At 36.4% G+C, this 19,005-nt stretch overlaps 4 protein-coding genes across 5 annotated transcripts; 2 read left to right on the top strand and 2 right to left on the bottom strand.

Annotated features, from left to right (window-relative positions):
* Positions 1-610: 610 nt before the first annotated feature.
* LOC147545716 (alpha/beta-Hydrolases superfamily protein) lies at positions 611-3,073 on the top strand. Its single transcript, XM_086673278.1, has 2 exons — positions 611-1,139; positions 2,459-3,073. Exons 1-2 carry the CDS (start codon positions 797-799, stop codon positions 2,779-2,781), a joined length of 666 nt encoding a protein of 221 aa, XP_086529404.1. The 5' UTR covers positions 611-796; the 3' UTR covers positions 2,782-3,073.
* A 70-nt stretch (positions 3,074-3,143) lies between these two features.
* On the bottom strand, positions 3,144-8,442 carry LOC147545715 (protein EMSY-LIKE 3-like). The gene is made up of 10 exons (XM_086673276.1): positions 7,554-8,442; positions 6,155-6,360; positions 5,927-6,036; positions 5,555-5,807; positions 5,258-5,467; positions 5,109-5,177; positions 4,559-4,804; positions 4,376-4,444; positions 4,234-4,297; positions 3,144-3,572 (listed from the first exon to the last, which is right to left on the bottom strand). Exons 1-10 carry the CDS (start codon positions 7,579-7,581, stop codon positions 3,376-3,378), a joined length of 1,452 nt encoding a protein of 483 aa, XP_086529402.1. The 5' UTR covers positions 7,582-8,442; the 3' UTR covers positions 3,144-3,375.
* Positions 7,856-12,164, top strand: LOC147545714 (selenoprotein O). Its single transcript, XM_086673273.1, has 8 exons — positions 7,856-8,457; positions 9,123-9,232; positions 9,654-9,710; positions 9,800-10,099; positions 10,220-10,467; positions 10,818-11,124; positions 11,206-11,479; positions 11,634-12,164. Exons 1-8 carry the CDS (start codon positions 8,275-8,277, stop codon positions 11,886-11,888), a joined length of 1,734 nt encoding a protein of 577 aa, XP_086529399.1. The 5' UTR covers positions 7,856-8,274; the 3' UTR covers positions 11,889-12,164.
* Positions 12,165-12,365: 201 nt separating this feature from the next.
* On the bottom strand, positions 12,366-17,279 carry LOC147545713 (uncharacterized). 2 transcript variants are annotated; one of them, XM_086673275.1, is made up of 8 exons: positions 16,981-17,176; positions 16,645-16,821; positions 15,819-16,176; positions 15,566-15,722; positions 14,816-14,860; positions 13,832-13,994; positions 13,316-13,686; positions 12,411-13,060 (listed from the first exon to the last, which is right to left on the bottom strand). In XM_086673275.1, the coding sequence occupies exons 2-8, from the start codon at positions 16,807-16,809 to the stop codon at positions 12,736-12,738; spliced, it is 1,584 nt and encodes a 527-aa protein (XP_086529401.1). In that variant the 5' UTR covers positions 16,810-16,821; positions 16,981-17,176; the 3' UTR covers positions 12,411-12,735. The 2 variants fall into 2 exon arrangements, with proteins under 2 accessions (XP_086529400.1, XP_086529401.1); XM_086673274.1 differs by having other exon boundaries at positions 12,366-13,060; positions 16,645-17,279.
* Between the last annotated feature and the right edge of the window lie 1,726 nt (positions 17,280-19,005).

Below are 19,005 nucleotides of genomic sequence, written 5' to 3'. Positions count from 1 at the left end.
CTAAAAAAAAACTCAAATTGTCTTATATGTCAAGGCTCAATTGTATTCTCTTAACTAGATGTCAATATTGAGATTCTCAATTCAAAATACATGCATCTCCAATACAACACTCTAAAAACTTAAAAATAACCTAGGTATCATTTCCTAGATGGTTAAATTTGTTTTTAATATTGAGTGACCAATTGAGATTCTCAAAAGAAATTTCAAATATTTAGTTTCTTCTTGTGATATCTCAACATTAAATGATGCCACGTCATTTTGAGATCCAAATTGAAAGTTGCATTAGACAAAAATTTCTAAGTGTCACTTTGAGTTTTTTAATTTGAGTGTTGCATTGGAGATGCTCTTATGTTGGATTGTGAGTTGTTTAAACCATTTATACCTTTATCAGATATTGATCGCAATTAGAATTGTCTAATCCATTTTGGATTCCCAATTGTCTATAAAATTTCAAGTGTTGTTTTTTTTTGCAAATAGTAAATGCTATGAATGAACTTCAACCATTAGATATGAGTATATGACAAATCTTTATGTTAGTTTACCAATTTAACGGATACGATTCTATTACTTTTTTTTTTTTGTTAAGGGATACGATTCTATTACTTATAGACTCAAAACAATTGGGACCCTTGACTTGGTCAATACTAGTCAACAACCTTTCCTGATATATATGTCATTTTCCCTCTTTATTTCATTCACAACCAACATTAACAACTCACAATTCCAACTCTTATACATCTGATCTGATCAAAACCTCTCTCTCTTCTCTCTCTGAAATTTCTCTATTATATGAATAATGGCGACGAACTGTGAATCATGTACGGTTGATAGCAGTGATGGTATTAATCTTCACACAAGGGTATTTAAACCTAGAGAAGGAGAAAAAGATAATATGGTAATTGTTCTTGTCCATCCTTACTCGATTATGGGTGGATGTCAAGGACTATTAAGAGGAATTGCTGTTGGATTAGCAGAGAGAGGTTATATAGCTGTTACCTTCGACATGAGAGGAGCTGGTAGATCTACTGGAAAACCTTCTCTTACTGGTTTTTCAGAAATTAATGATGTTATTTCTATTTGCAAATGGGTCTGTCAAAATTTGTCTACCCAAAGGATTTTGTTGGTGGGTTCTTCTGCAGGTATGTCTGATTATCTTTTCCTACTATTTTATTTCATTTTTAAAGGTGGATTAGTTAGTTTTTTGGTTTTAATTGATGGGTTTATGAGTTTTATGAAATGGGTATTTCTTTGTTTATTTATCTTGTCAAGAATGAGAAAGCTTGGGTATTCTGACATGAATGCTTAGAATTTTGAGTTGGTGATGAAAATGGGTATTCAGTAAAGATCTGATGAAGATGATGAATTAGGGGTTTGGGAAGTTTGGGGTTCCTTAATTTACTTGTAGGTCATGTATTTTGCTAGGTTTTTTGGATCTTTAGTCCGACTTGACTGTTAGAGGAGACCCAAAATATGAGAGAAGTTTGACAATGTGATCTATTGATTGAAGTTTGGATGGGTACCTCAGTACCTGATCAAATCAGTTTTAGCAGTTCTACAACCAGTTTTGGAAGTATAAAATACTCAATATGATTAATAGTTCATGTTTGATCTGAAATTGAGAACCATAGAGCTAAGAGATCTAATTTAGTTAATGAAAAATGTGATGCCAAGGAACTTCAAATATCAATCTGGAAAGAACCTTAGAGCTGAGAGATGTAAGGTTTATTCATTCGAAAAGTATTAATTACTCCTTTACTAAGATTACTAATATAGTATTGTCGAACCGAGTCTTCCCCACCAAGCCAGAATCAAGATTTTAGACCGTTAATGACTAGAAATTGCATAGAATTCAATGCGATAACTTTCACTAACACTAAGTATTTTTATTAACCTTGCTTTAATTGGATATCCTTGCTTTATCGGATGTCCTTGCTCTAGCCATTAATGTCCTTTGAGCGATTTCTTCCACTCAAACAACTAAGAATTGAAGCCATTTTGACTAGTCTGAAGTATTTTGTGATCAAACATAACCAACATGTGGACTTCCAGTTTGTGCGTTATTTTGCGTTACATCTAGATTCAAATGGAGAACATAGTTGTTTACTTTCACTTGCAAAATCAACGATTTGGTATACTGCACTATAACTTCTTAGAAACTCCAGATCTCCCCACTACAAGTTAGTTTTATTCGTTCAATCTTCAATACAGGTTCCGCTTTCTCTCTTCTCAAACTTGTTCCGGGCACCTTGCCCATTCCTTCTGTTCGGATAACGGATCACATTCCTCAAGGGAGTCACTATTTTTATGACTAAGTTTGTCAGTTGGCATACATTATGATTGTACTCTATCATTGCCGTAATTCCATTTTGCTTAGATGGTTTTCCTAGATTTCTTATGTTGTTTCATTGCAGTTAATCAGATTGATTTCCTAATCTACTTTGTTTCTTTTGTCCTGAAGGTGCACCAATTTCAGGTTCTGCAGTCGATCAGATAGAACAAGTGGTAGGCTATATTAGTTTGGGCTATCCATTTGGTTTGACTGCTTCAATCCTTTTTGGCCGACACCATAAAGCGATCCTAAAATCCCCAAAACCGAAACTCTTTGTTATGGGAACAAAAGATGGTTTTACGAGCGTGAAACAACTAGAAAATAAGCTTAAATCTGCAGCAGGTCGTAATGAAACCCACCTAATTGAAGGAGCAGGGCATTTCCAAATGGAAGGGCCCTCTTACGATTCTGCAATGGTAAGTTTAATACTTGAGTTCGCATCATCGTTGTAGGACCAGCTTATAAGATTCTTGTTCTTGTACTCGTCGAATGCCTCGAAAAGAAGATTTAAACACAAGAAACCATTATCAGTCATCTTCTCTCTTATCTTGTTGAAGTGAGAAACTGTCGCTCATGTGTTTTCCCCGAAGAATACTTATGTACATGGGGGGGGGGGGGGGGGAGTTCATGGGTATGAAATTGCTTTTCGGTGTATTTTTTAGTGGTGAAAGGTTAAACTATCGTTCTAGTGTTGTACATTATGAATTAATCTTTGGGAATGAAATATTGGAAATTTGTATTCCACAATTAGCTTCCATACTTTGTTGTAAAATATGCAGTCTCTTGTTAAATAAAGAGGCAAAACAGAGTAGTCTGATCTCAAATAACACTAGGAAGGCTAATTTAAGGTCTTTTCATGGCTGACTTCTTAATAATTTTACATAGCTTTACTAGTTGAATTTGCTCGATCAAAATACAGATTAACCTGTCCTAAACTGTCCACTGTTCAAGAGATCGACCGCACCTAGTGTGAGTGGACTTGAGGTTAGAACATTGGCATTTTACATGAGGGTAGAAAGATATAGGACTTCAAATTCTTGTCGAAGCTAGCCATCAGCGTCGTGGTGATCATAAGAGGCATTTCTACCTTCACCGCCCATATGACCATCTGATCTACCACCACCTCCACGCAAATTGTCATCGAGTCCCATCTTGTTCTGATTACCACCACCATATGGACGATTTCTCCAACCTCGATCATGGTCCATTGATTGCCCATGTGAGAATCTATGCTCCCCATCACCTGTTGCAAACCAAAACATATTCATTGAGAACAGAAAATGCTGTTACATTAATGAGAAACTCCAAAGACAAAAATGGTACTTGATTCCTATCAAGAAATATAATTTTATTTATTGCCTCCATAATATCTAAAACACGGAACAACTTTTGGCCTAAAGTATGGAGACATTAAAAAACTCAGACTGCATAAAATGACTCCTGATCGCGTTAGAAACTCCAAACAAGAAACAGTATGGTGACCAAATCGATTGTGTTAGAAACTCCAAATAAGTATCTAATTGATTTTACCCTCTCCGAAACAAGCACACACAAGAAGCAAAAGCGCAGGCCTTACTTTTGCCTTCTTGGAGAGTTCTGGAGAGGCGATACGAGAGTATCGCCTCAAGGAACTCATCTCGACACTAGAGTTTCGTAGTATTAGTGGATTCCTATGATGCTGTTACACCAAACCACCAATGTGCTATTTTTCTTTCACTTGTACAGTCTAATAGTAGTGGCCAAGTCCCTAAATCATATATGGTTATTTCTGATACTAGTGGCGTCTTCTTGTTGCCAAGGTCTAACTAAAGGACGTAATTTTACATAAAACACAACCAACAATTTAAAATTTTATCAACAGCTTGCACACATAAAGCAATACAAAGGGTATATTCAGTTATTACCACTCTCGCCATCAGATGCTTCTTCAAGCCTTTCAATCGCATCAACCAGGGTTTGCTCTTGGTCCTATTATTCAACCAAATAATATTACATATTGCTTGATGGATATCAATGAGTGGTAAATTGTGAAATAATAGCTCTTACTTTCAGCACTTTCTTGGCCTTTTCAACCTCAAGAGGGTCAGGATGACTTGCACCAAAAACTCTTTCAACCTGTTAAATCAACTAACATTAGAGAAGACAAAGATGGACCAATGGGAAAAAGCAAAATATAATAAATGAACACTGCCTCTATTGACATGTTGGATCAAGCTGTTCAGAAAGTACCTCCTTAATCAGAGTATCTGTGTGAAGTATTTCGATATCATCCAAAGCCTTCCTACCAATGCCATTCTGTGATGGTGGGAAATCTTTTTTTGATTGACCTTTTGGGCCTCCCCTCCCTCTCCCAGCTCCAGGAACAGCACCACCACGTCCCATGGGTTTCTTATTCCCACGACCTTGTCCTCCACGACCTCCTCGACGAGGGCCTCCCGGATCCTCACCTTCCCACCGGATGTCCTCATGAGAAATCTATTAAGCGATTAAATACTTCACAAAATCAGATACATGCTGTCTTAGTAGTTCTACATCCTACAATTTGTAAGACCATTGTTAACATCTTCCACAACATCCCCACCGTTTAGACGTGAAGGTATTGGCCAGATTTATATTTAGCTTGTGATATCTTTTTCGCTAGAAAAAAATGGAACATTGTGATACCCTTCATTTTGAAGTCATTCGGTAAGAAAAGGAAGAGACTGACATTTTCATAGCTATGAATATATATTGAGGAGAAACAGCTATTTCAGCCTAGCAGTTAAGATATTGCCATTACCTCTTTAAGGTTAACCCATTCCCATGTCTCGTCCTTCGTATTTATATCATAGACAAGAGCATGTCGACCCTAAAAACAGTACACAAAAGAGATAGTTTAGCTACAAAATCATCCTGCTTTGGACTTATCAGGCCAACAATTTAATATACCTCAGAAGCATTGTAATTAGTTATAACAGCCTCATAAAAGTTATTGTCCGCAGGCCACCTGGTTTGAACTTTCCGTCCAATGAGATCTGTTGGTTCATTTGCAACAAGAGCAGCAGAAGACCCATGGATAGGAGCTTGCCCCCTTCCAGTTTGACCACTAGAAGGGAATGGTATTGAATTCATTGCAGGCCCACTAGGCAATGACTGGCCCTGTTAAATAAAAGATATAGGAAAAGGTTGGATGTGTTAGATTCTAATTCCTTATAAAGTATCTCCATTTTTAACTAGTTAACTTACTGGTTTAGGCTTCTTTCCCCTGGATCCTGCCACAGGTGCTCGTTTTGCAGAAGATGACGTCGGTTGCATTGCTGCACCAGATGTTTGCGGACGCAGAGCAGGGGATGGTGCATTCAAGGATAGGGAAGGCACTGACTGTGATGTCTTTGGTTTTTTGCGAGATGCTGAGACAGAAGGACTTGGTAGCGGATCGTGAACAGGTTGAGCAGTATTGTGCATGCTGGATTGATGCCCACCTGCCTGTCTCCACTCCCTAGTTCAATTATGCAAGAAAAAGAGAAGTCCTATTAAAGAGAAGAACTTACTGAACATATAAATTTTATGAATTGATCTAAGGAAATGAACAAAAGCACGTTCATAACATTATTAAACCTTATCCTCCGAATGGTATCATCTGCATTAACCCTGCCAAGAAGTTCTCTGTGTTCTTCATCTGATACTCTCAACTCTTTTCTAAGCTCCGTTATTAAACTTTCCTTATCCTGACAAAGTTATAGTTTGTACAATTCATAAGTAATTGGTCAGACTTCAGACCTGAAAGATAAAGTCGAAAAACATAACTAAAGCACACCATGAAGGAAAATTATGATTCATATATACCCAAGAAATAGCATCCGATTGAGCCTTGAAGGCTCGCAAGACTGAGCAGTAGGCTTCTTGCTCAATATGGTGGATTTGAGTTTCCATGTCAGCATGCGTCCTTGAATATGGAACAGAACCCGCAACTGCAGATCTTCCGTTCCCAGTTGGATGGCCCCCTCTTGGGACTCTATTCTGATGTGAAGGAGGAAGATCATCATCTGTCCCTGCAGGAATCAAGGTACACGAATATAACCATTGATACAGGAAGTAAGTAATATATTACATCAGTATAAAAATTAACCCAGTGCGTTAGGAGGAAATAAGCAAGACTGATTACATATAAAAAAACGAAAATGCAACAGGTTAAAAATTATAAGGTCCAACCGTCCAACCCTACCAGTTCCTTCTGATAAAAACTTTAGTGAGTAACCAAATTGTAGAGAGAGATGCAGAAGCAAACCGATGTCAGAAAGGATGGGTTCTACTGAGATAGATTTCAGTGGCCGCAAATATTTTGTGATTCTCTTTTCATCTCTTTTATTCATGTGCGGGAAAAAATTGCTCTTAAGAACTTTTGATGGTCTTCTAAATCAGAAAATGACCACACCTACGAACAATAGGCAAAATACCAAGGACTGCTACACTTCTGTGGTTATTTTTTGTTACTCTTGGTTGTAGAAAGACGAGAAACTTAAATGTAGAAACTAATAAATCACTTCATATCAAATCTGTACTTTGATTACTAATTGCCAAAAGTATATGCACCCGAACTAATTTGAATCCCAATCATATTCGTCTAATTGAGAAGCATTATTAACTATCATTGTATTCAACTAACTATTTTCCAACTTCACGGTAATCCCATTCTGTAAACGTCTATTATTATCTGAAAATGTACATTATTATACTGCTAGAAAAAGAGGGAACAACCTACTAACATGATAAGATTGCAATTGACTAAAATTCTGAAAATTTTCTTTTTGAACTTGATTCTGAAAGTTTTTATTCATCCATTGTCTTTAAATGAGCAAGAATCATAACCAGGAGCAATCTCTTGTTTTGCTTCTACTCAATTAGGTATCAGAAAGCACCAAAAAGAAGGATTATGTATACTACCCAAGCTATCTCCAAACGTTTGGAGCCAATTTAAGAAGGAAACAGTTTTTCAAAAAAAAAGTGAACTTTACACTGAAAATCAATCCAACTTAAGAACCCTGAAGCAAGAGATCAACGCATTAAGCTAGAAACCCTAATTACTCAACTCAATTCACAAAGAAGTTACCATGCCTTGTTTAACATGATATCAAAGTTGAGACAAGTAATGCAACAAAATTCCCTAAATCTAAACCTTACCCATGAAAGAAGAACTTCTAAAGAGCAGAAAACGCGTTTGAAAAGATGAATCTGACTAACTTACCACTGCTATCAGAGAGTTCGTATTCCATAGCCAGGTTTTCCCCAAAAATCGATCTTCACTCGAACAGGTAAAACCCTAAAAACCCACTTCCGTAGTCGAAGAAGGATGAAAAACAACTCTCGATTCTTCAGGAAACAAAGCCGAGATGTGCTAATAATGAGAAATTAAAATCTCCATGTACATTCTTCTCTAACCATTACGACCAAATAACCAATCCGTCTGAGAATGATAGAATCAAGATAGTACTAGAACTCTAAAACAAACCTCCGTCTTCAAGTAGTGATGAAACCAGCTTAAGGTTTAGAGAGAGAAAGCGCAAGATGGAAGAGAGAGAAAGTGGAAGAGGAAGAGAAAGGGGAAAATTAGGGCTTTCGTTTTGAGATAATTCCAGTTTAGCCCCCCAAAAGTGACTAACTCGTGTTTTTGATCCTTTTTTTAACAGTTCATTCACACGTTTCTTTTTCTAGTTCTCAAGTAACCGACCGACCTTCATCAATGACCAGGACTAGATATAAATCAGAAGAGAAAAATGTGATGGTGATCTTCTCCTTCTCTCTCTCTAGAAATCTGGTGTTTCTCTCTCTCTCTCTCTAGAACTATACCACCGCCTCTGTTTGAGGCGATTTTAGACTTTCAGTCACTGTGATTTTCAGTGAATCCATTTATGATTTTGGGTTGCATGTGAAAGTTTGAAATTTGTTATTTGGTGTTTTTTGATTAGATGGATTCGCCAATTAAAGATGAAGTAAATTTGTCGGTTGATTCGATAATGGATGAAACGAATAATCAAAATTTAGGGAAAGAAGAAACGAGGGTTTTATTGAAACTTGAAGATCTGAATTGGGATCATTCATTTGTTCGTGAGTTACCTGGAGATTCAAGAACCGACACGATTCCAAGACAGGTATAAAACAATATTTCTCTTCTTCATGAAAACCTAGTTTCAGTCATTTTAAGAAGGTGGGTTTGTTAAGTTAAACTTGAATACTCATGAAACATTCATTTTCTGTATTAGAACTTAAAAGATGAAGTCATGAAGATTATACTAATTAGGTATTTGTTTACTTGTGATATTGAATCCTTTCAATCAACAGCTCCTAAGTCGTAACTGGATCACTGTTTTAATGATTATGCTTATATTCAATCTCAGCCGGTTGAAGAATTTAGTTTTAGATTCTATTATGATGATTTTAGGTACATGTAATTTGTATTTGCCTAATTATGTTTGAATGAATTGTTAAATTTGGAGAACTTTGTTATGTTTGATTTTAGTCTTTACTAATTTGTTAAGCTCATTTGCTCAATGATACGAGTTAAGTAGTGTTTGGGAAATGTGGTGACTCTTTTGTATTTTTGTAATTGTGGAACCCATGAGTGAGTTCGTTAATATTGCGCCCTTGGCGACTTAATTTCTAATATCTATTCTTTGGGGGTTAAAGCTCTTAAGGTTTTTTAGCCTCTAGTTGCTCATTTTGAACAGTTATTTCTTTGTAATAGGTGTATATTTCTTTGTTGTAAATGTATATTTTGTTGCTTAAAAGTATATTTCTTTCTCCTAATGGTTTCCAGGTTCATCATGCTTGTTATACGAAAGTATCCCCTTCTGCTGAAGTGGAGGACCCTCAGCTTCTTGCATGGTCGGAGTCAGTTGCCAACTTGCTTGATTTAGATCCTAAAGAGTGAGTTTCTAATTATATGCTTCCCATACACAGGGAAGACCTGCTCTAATTCTTTACATACTTGAACCCTCCTGCACTAATGAAGTTGAAATTGTGGATAAAAGATTTTGATATCTCACTGCATTGTTCTACAATTACCTCAGCCTATTTTTTTTTTATTAGTACAAAGTGGGGTCGCAGTGTCGTTACTTAATGTAAAAACTATTTTCAGTCTTCACGTGTTAGTTCTCTATATCTCTGATATTTTCTTCTAACTAAGCCTAAAATTTACCATCAGTCTATGGGCATTCAAGACTTCCGTCAGTTCAGCTACCTCTTAACTTTTGCTTAATGTCTTTGATACTCTTATTTATTTGGTACCTTCTAACTCATATGATGCTAGTTACTCACTGGCTAAAAATAACTTATTTCTTGCTTTCAGATTTGAGAGATCAGATTTTGCCCTCAAGTTCTCTGGAGCATCCCCTTTGGTAGGAGGGTAAGTTCCATTATTTGGAAGGCCTGTGTATACCTTTTCTTGTTTCTCCGAAAATTGATTTTAATCCCGTTGTTGACTTACTTTTACAGCCTCTCCTATGCTCAGTGCTACGGTGGACATCAGTTTGGTACGTGGGCTGGTCAGTTAGGTGATGGTCGTGCAATAACTCTTGGGGAAATCCTGAACTCTCGTGGTGAAAGGTGGGAATTGCAGCTTAAAGGCGCAGGAAAAACTCCTTACAGCCGATTCGCTGATGGTCTTGCAGTTCTTCGTAGTAGCATCCGAGAATTCCTTTGCAGTGAGGCTATGCACAGCTTGGGAATTCCAACAACCCGCGCACTTTGTCTTGTCACAACGGGAAAATTGGTTGCACGAGACATGTTTTATGAGTATGTCCTTCAACACAAGATTCATGTGGATTTGGATGCCTTCTCTTCTGGACCATGCTTATTAAATTAGGGTTCTTCATTTTGTTTATTAAAAAAACTTGATGTGTTATTTTTCTGCAGTGGCAATCCAAAGGATGAACCTGGTGCAGTAGTCTGCAGAGTTGCTCAATCTTTCCTGCGGTTTGGATCTTTCCAAATACATGCTTTTAGAGGCAAAGAAGACCTCGATATAGTTAAATCTCTTGCAGACTACACCATCCGGCATCACTTCCCTCATCTCGAGAACATGAGTAAAACCGAAAGTTTATCTTTCGATATTGGGAAGGAAGGCTCTTCCATTGTCGACTTGACGTCTAACAAATATGCAGGTGATTTTCTTGATTCTTTTAGAAATTTGGAACACTTGAACCATGTAGAACTAAATGCTGTCTCAAGGTAGATTACCTTTCAGAAGTACACTGATGCGATGCCAAATTCAGATGATCTCAGTTAACGATTTGTTGGGAGTAGCTCAGGTTGTTCCAAAACGTTCGATGGATAAATGAGCAACACAGGCCCTAGCCTTAAGTGTATCGTTTTTGTTTAAATTTTTTACTTCTACCTACTTTTATTATTTCTCCAAGTAACATAAATGGACGCTAACATTTGAAGAAGTTTATATCAAAATTCTTTAGGGACTGTTTTTGACAGTTCATTCTCTGCTTGTGGTTCATTTCAGCTTGGATAGTCGAGGTTGCTGAGCGTACTGCATCCGTGATAGCTCGTTGGCAGGGGGTCGGATTCACTCATGGAGTACTCAACACTGATAATATGAGTGTATTGGGTCTCACCATTGATTATGGACCTTTTGGATTTCTGGATGCTTTTGATCCAAGATTTACTCCAAATACCACCGACCTTCCTGGAAGAAGGTACTGTTTTGCGAACCAACCTGATATTGGCCTCTGGAATATCGCACAGTTTACTTCAACATTATCATCTGCAAATTTGATTAGCGAAGAGGAGGCGAACTATGCCATGGAAAGGTACTCTTTTGAGCAGTGGTTTACTGACTAATGGAGATACCCAAGACTTTTGATCGATGTCTAATTTCATGACTTTTACAGATATGGAACTAAATTTATGGACGAATATCAGTCAATAATGACCAGAAAACTCGGCTTGCCGAAGTACAACAAGCAGTTGATTAACAAACTTTTAAGCAACATGGCTGTTGATAAAGTTGATTATACAAATTTCTTTCGGTTGCTTTCCAATATTAAAGCAGACATTAACATTTCAGAAGATCAGCTGATTGTTCCACTTAAAGCTGTTCTTCTTGATATTGGTAAGGAACGTAAAGATGCATGGATCAGCTGGGTACAGACCTACATACATGAGGTATTACTCGTTTGACTCAACACTTCGATCCTATTTCCTGTATACTGACCTGTAGTAATTACATACAATTAGCATATGATGTACATCATAATTTCAAATTTCGTTCTTTTATTCAATTTTTTTCTCTCACACGAACTCTTTTATGTCTCAAAAGCTGGTTGCTAGCGGCATACCAGACGACCAGAGGAAAGCCGCAATGGACTCTGTAAACCCTAGATATATTCTTCGGAACTATTTGTGCCAAAGTGCTATAGATGCAGCGGAACAAGGTGATTATGGAGAGATTCACAGGCTTCTGAAAGTCATGGAACGACCTTTTGATGAGCAGCCAGGAATGGAGAAATATGCACGTCTACCACCTGCATGGGCATATCGACCAGGTGTCTGCATGTTGTCATGTTCCTCTTGAACATAGTACAAATTTTGAGAGAAACAAGTGTAGCTTTGACTGTATATAACAGCGAAATTTTTGGTTACTCCAACAATGAAATACAGAAGCTGTTTAGTGGTTTTGTGGTTTTTCTAAATGGGACTCAGTTCTAAAACAAGCAGATAAGGATCAGCATATGAATCTGTTGTTTTCTTCTAAGGTATTTTATATCAGACTGACTGGGAAACCAGAAGCGAAAAAGAATGTAGTTTTCAACTTCATGAATTCTAAGCAGTAACTTGTTATCCTTTGGTAGATTTTGATGTCATGATTATTCTGTGACTTGTTCTTTCACTCCCCAAAGAATTTGTGTAAAATATTCGGAAACTAATTCTATCCACTCGGTGTTTGAAACCTCAAATCCAACTTCCCTGATGGCCTTTCCTTTTTAAACTTCGCAATATGTCTACAAAAACATATTAACATCCTAATCATTTACGTAATCGGTCAGGTCTATTGAGAAGAAATCGGCTATGCCGTGAATAGTTGGATATAGAAATAGCAAAACAGAACCCATAGGTTGACAAGGGATAAAGGCTGGAAATTCCAAGTGACTGTTGATTGGCACAACAAGTGCAGTGAATAAAATTGTTCTAAAGTAACTCTTTCTTTTCATCAAAACAAAAAAGTAACTCTTTCTCAAAATGGTTACCATACTATAACAACCTCTCCGTACGTATGCGCGCTGTTAAAAGCTCTGCCACTGTTCAATTGATAAGAAATACTCTGCTGTTTTATCTTTGTGACTTTCTATGTTGGGAGGCTCGTGAAGGACTTTCTCCAACAAAACAAAATTGGGAAGTGTAAGCATTACAAAAATATCGTCCTATTTCGAGGCAATCTTATGCAGTCCAATTTGAAGATCAGATGATATGGAAATGAGAAGAGGATGAGAATTGTGCCATACTGCTTTAAAAACTCTTTTCTGGTGAGCTTTCACGGACTGAGATGGTACATTAGCTGTATATCTGATGTCGAAGATATGGATCATTGGATCTGCTGAGCCAGAAGATATGTATAAACCATCAGGAGACCATGCTTGATTTATCAAGGCTGATTGTGATTCACTGCTTTCTTGTTTCCACCCAAATTCATGAATCTCAGTTTGCTTCAATCTGATATCATACAATCGAAGTTGTTTTCCTGGAGTCCTGCAAACCCATTAACCAAATTGAGCTGATAGAAAGAAAAGAAGTATCTTGAATGTAAAGATCGACTTTTTAACACTTCCTCCGCTAAAGAAAGAAAAAAAAGAAGGCGACCCCGGGAATTGGATGCACAGCGAAGCTGAACTAGAAACTTAAGGGAGATAATGTATTTGATCAAAAAAGTATTTCTAACTAGCTATTTAGAAGAAGATTATTGTTTATATTATCGAACAGAAAAGAAAGAAACTTTTATTTTACCCTGTTTGCACCATGAAAAGGTTGAAGTCAGTTGGATTAGGCAAAATGCTCAAGCATTTGCTTTCTATTTGATGCCTAAAATCAGCTTGTCCTGTCACCATATCATAACCGACAATTCTTTTGTCTACTCCAGCGGACATTACTATCTGTTTTTGCTGCAATCCAGCAACACCCATTACAGCAGAAGTATGCAAGTTCCTGTGCAATGCCTTCGGTTTCCACGAGTTTTCACCTCCTTTCTGTCTCCAAATTACCACTCCATGATCACTGCCACCCGTCACAAAACACGAGTCATCCCATGGCATAAAGCTTATACTGTTGATAATGCCTTTAAGATGAGGTTTCTCTTCTAAGAAGGTCACTTGCTTTTCCTATCAAACAACAATATAAAAAACAACACCTTTAATATTGAAGAAAATTTCATTAAAGAATATAGAGAAGATGCAAGAAAATCAATTTCAATCATGGGATGTGCACGATCTCGACTTGTTCTGCTACAATCCTTATGGCTCCTACCTGTTGAGATGCACTGAGATTTAGGATTGAGACCTGAGCATCCCCACCGTCAGCAGTATAGACACAGAATAAACTATCTCCTCGTGGATGCCAGGCGATATCTTCGGGCCATCTCCTCTTTGGAGATATACAATCTGTAGTACTAAGTAAGCAGGCACCTGATCTGCAGTTTCAAAACCATTAGAACTGGTTCCCCAGCTGCACGATTACTATATATCCCACCGAAGCAGGGATTAACTGAAATACAAGAGATAGAAGACATTATTTGCAGAAAAGGAAGAGGAAATATCGACTGATTGCAAGAAAACCAAGGAGTAGCTTGGCTAAAATTAATAACATATTAGGGTACACCAGGTACACTATGGATTGATTGCAAGAAATAAGAAATAAGTACCAATAAGAAAAAAATGAAAACAAATACAATTGGAAAGATGTTCATCAGAGAAGGTTTACCTGAAAAATTAATAAAAAAGCAACCTAACAACACTACTATGTTTTCTGTGCGAAGACTTTCGTTGCACGCACTGAACTTGAAACTAAAGAAACATATCCTACTTGATATCGTTGTACAATAGGAAAAAAATAGATTCATGTTTTCATCTCCAAGTCAACTGTCGTATTCATAGTAATCATAGAACATGGTTAGATTAGTTAAATATGGGGTTAAGTTGATTTAGAAACAGCTGACAAGCTTTTTAAGCAAAACATTTCTTGTTCACAACAAGCTAACCAATCTTTAGCAAACTAGCTATTACTGTATCCTTCACTTGATCATTTTCATCAATTTCAGAGTTCAATAGATTGCCAAACGCAAGCCTTTCCTAGTTAGCTCAGAGCTAGAAACTCAATGATATGGTAGAAAATCCAAGACACATTTTAATATTTTCACCCCATCGCACTTTTTTATGTTAAAGATATATACAAAGATGACAAAAAGCTACCCTAGGCCTAGTAGTAGACATAAAAGAGTTTCAGTAAAAGTACCCCTTGCTCCGAACTTGCCAAAGGTTGACGACTCCATCCAAAGCACTGCAAAAGAATACAAAGAAATGGTAGTAATCAGAGACACAGAAAAAGTTAGATTAACCAAGTTGTACAAAATATATCAGAGAAAAAAAACTGACTGAATAGTGTACTCCTAGAAACTTTGGGGCTTTATACGGGCAGCTTGTCTTAATTATCTTCAATCGAGAAATTCTTTCTTGAATACTAGACAAACAAATAATTTGACCACTAAGTAGGAAACAACTCAGACCCATTAATATGACAGTTAGGAAGTCAAAAAGTGAATGAATGTAAAACCACTACAAGTAAAAAAACAACCAGGCGGGTCACTTTGAATGGGCAACTGAGTAAAGACAACATCAATCTTGCATATGTAAGTTATGAACTCAAGAGGTGTAAACACAGTAACACACCCGAAGAAGCACTAATATTCTTTTCTAATACAATCAGAGAGAAATTATTGTGAACAATGCATCGTATTGAAGTGGATCCCACAAGATTATGGCATACTAAACACTCTGTAATATTCCATGACACTTTTTATGTTCTTTCAAATCCAAACATCATAATGATTACAAGGGAGGTGCTACTTTTCTATATTTCCAACGTGATCTCACTTCTCCACTTTAGTTGTAGGTGAAAAGGATATAAGAAAAATTAACCCAGAAAAAAACATAAGCTACATTTTAACTCTTAGATCTTAAATTTTTAAGTTTTTTTTTCAATTACCTTGTCACAAAGAGTTCATCGTCAAATGGATTCAAGGCAAGACTTCTCAATTTTCTCTTGTGTTGGCTAGAGATATGAACATCAGATTTACAACGGATTAAACAGGGTGAATCCGAGCTCCTTATCAGGGGAATCACTTCCTTATGTTCTTTCTGCTCTGGAATAATCAAGAATGTATCAAGTCAACCACATGAATTTTGTTGCATACTGGGAAACAAGTAATTAATCCCATTGAGCGTAAGCAAAAAATTACCTAATTTCCTCTTTCGCCCTTTATCTTTCGACTCAACAATTTCCATCTTAGAAGACGATTTATTAAATGAATCTCCTTTTGGTTTTCTAACACTGTCAGGCTGAGTAGAGTCCGGTACATTATTTAGATTTCGAGGAGTTTGAACGGCAGGAATAAGAAGCTTGGGTTTTTTTGAAACTTGGGTTTCGACTGGACAATGAGCTTCATCAGTGGAGGAGGGGCTCAATGATCTGCACTCCCGTTTTACATCAGTACTACCACGGTTCTTCAGTTTTTCTGACCCCGTAGAATGATCTCGAGACCGAAGCCGAGCAAGTTCAGATTTTGAATCACGCAACTTCTTCTCTGCTTGTTCAAGCTGCATACTACTTAAAGTTAGATAAACATGTACAATTTCCATACACACATATATCGAACCAATTTTTTATCCCCACGGATAGAATTTAGCATTTGCACTGTTTATTTTTGTCGCCGATATTACTTCTATAAGCAACTCAATTGCAGAGGTAAAATCTTTATACCCGAAGTAGTAAATCACGATGACACATTAACTATCAAAAGTCACTGAAAGAAGTGGACTAATTACTATTTGATTGTTGACAAAAGTTTATATAGGTCATTTTTCGATTTACTCTAGTTCTTACATGTACCAGTGCACATGTCAAAACCTATCACCTAAAAGAGTGAAATCGATATTTTCATCGGGTCATTTTCAAATTTCATATAACCAATACTAACTGCTAACATGATTCTTTACTTAAAGTTGACCACAGTCTTTATATATATAGAGCAATGAGAGGGTAATGAGATAATGAAAAATAACAACCTGGGATTTGTAATAATTGAACCTGTTCTTGAGGTTTTCAACTTCTTTAGTTCTGTGTTCAATGAGGGCAACCAAAGCATCTTCCTGTTCATTTTCATCTTCTCCACTATTCTCCTCCATTTCCTCACCAATCTCCAACTTGGGCTTCTTCAAAATGCTCTTCATCTTCTTCTTCTTCTACAAAGTAAATATTTTTTTTTTTGCTCAATCAAACTTTCACCCTTTTGAAGTCTAAATGAAGCAGATGAACCCACAAAACTCAATTCACAAAACCCTAAAAGAATCAAGAACTCGAAAATGTACTAAGAAGTTGTGGGAAGAGGAAGTATTAAGAACTCAATGATCTCTCCACGACCTGCCCTTTTTTTGAAAGAGAAACAACTAATAAGACGATGATCTTGAAAATAGATTGTGACTGCAGATTCAAATTTGAAGCGGACACATTTACATCCAAGACAAGCGGGATAGTATGGGTTTAAGGACTCCTACTGAAGGCGGTCCTGGACTCCTGGTTTATTTTTCCGGTTCGGATCGCGCGGCGGGCCAATGACAAGTGAACCTGCGGCATTTTCCCAACCATGGTTTGGAAAACACACGGTTGTTTACTCAAGTAGTCAAGTGTGGTATTTTGGGAAACACGACTTTGAGAGATAAAACAAAATAAATATGCCGAGAATAAAGACTTTGGTAAAAATATAAATTTGACAACGTTCATTTCGGATTCCTCTAGTCATCCAATAAAGAGATTTTACCGGGAGGAAAGTCATTTTGATATTACACGAGGATAAAAAGTCATTTTGATATTATACGAGCGTGAAAGTATTATTTTGACAACATATGCGTAAAATATCAATTTCATATTATAAAAGGGTAAAAATGTAATTTTAGTTGTATAAAGTCAAAATGTCACTTTGACAATTTTATAAACATGTCATTTGGTAAAAAGGACAAAAATATCATTTGCCCTGTATAAAGAAAATTTTATTTTGTTAAATTGTATGGGTAAAAATTTCATTTTGAACGTATATGGAGATTAGGTTTTAAGTATCCGAATGTATTAAAATATTTTTATTTTGATTTTTTTACTTTCACGGAAACTAATTCACAGAGAAGAGCAAAGAATTAAAAGTGGACTATTTCATAGAAATAGATTCTTTAGGGGATTAAAGTGATGAAATTATTTTTTTGTATCAAGTGGTGGAAATACTTATTTGGATTTTTGAGCCAGGGGTCCAAAAAGTGGGGGGTAAACCCAAAAAAAATCCACTCTTGCCCAAAAATGAGTTGCAGGTCCAAATGTCAGTTTTTTTTTTTTTATTCCCCTCTTGCCCTTGGACGGGACATGCTGACGTTTTCCTGAAAAAAAAAATGTCTGGTAAATAAAATAATTTACCAGTACACGAAAAATTCAAAGTTTCAAAATTTTTTGAAAATTTGAAATTTTCAAACGAAATTTCAAATTCCCGCCCAGCAATCCATCTCTTCCCGGTAAATAAAATAATTTTCCGTACACAAAAAAATTTCAATTTTCAATTTTTTTTTAAATTTTCAAACGAAATCTTTTTTTTCGAAATTTTCGAAATTTTCAAATTTTCGAAATTTTCAAACGAAATTTCAAATTCCCGGCCAAATTTTCAAAAAATTTGAAAATTTTAAATTCCCGGGCAAATTTTAAATTTTTTTTGAAAATTTTAAATTCCCGCCCAGCAAAAAAGTCTAGTACAGAAAAAAATTTCCAGTAAATAAAATAATTTCCCGGTCACAAATTTTTTTTTTCGAAGTTTTGAAATTTTCAAACGAAATTTCAAATTCCCGCCCAAACTTTCAAATTTTTTTACGAATTTTCAAATTCCCGCCCAGCAAAAATGTCTAGTACAGAAAAAAATTTCCAGTAAATAAAATAATTTACCAAAAAAAATTGCGTTTCCCGGGAATTTTTCGGTGGCTGTTCCGTAATTTTGTGAACAGTACACATTCTGATGGACGGGTTGTCAGATTATTTTTCAGAAAAAAAATCGTTTCCCGAGAATTTTCGATGGCAATTTTGTAATTTTCGATGGCATGAACGGTAAATACTTTATTTTCTAAGGGCCCTTTACGTAATTTTGACCCCCCAAACTGACACATTGGACCTCCTTTACATTTTTAGGCAACTTTGGGTGGGATTTTCATTTTGGCCCCCTTTTTGGACCAAAGACCCAATCCCTCATACTTATTTCCATGGAAATTATTTTATTTCCATGAAAATAAGAGATATCAAACACACCTTCGTAACTTATCATAGTGGAAATAATCACACCATTGTTCGCGGTGGAGTAGGTCCAAGTGTCTAACAAACCGAACCACATAAATCTCTTATGT

Source organism: Eschscholzia californica, unplaced genomic scaffold, assembly GCF_041429995.1.
Source record: "Eschscholzia californica isolate CP2 unplaced genomic scaffold, dmEscCali1.0.p SCAF_4, whole genome shotgun sequence".
Taxonomy (NCBI): Eukaryota; Viridiplantae; Streptophyta; class Magnoliopsida; order Ranunculales; family Papaveraceae; genus Eschscholzia; species Eschscholzia californica.
Note: the sequence above shows the minus strand (reverse complement) of the source record. Positions and strands in the feature narration are given on the sequence as shown.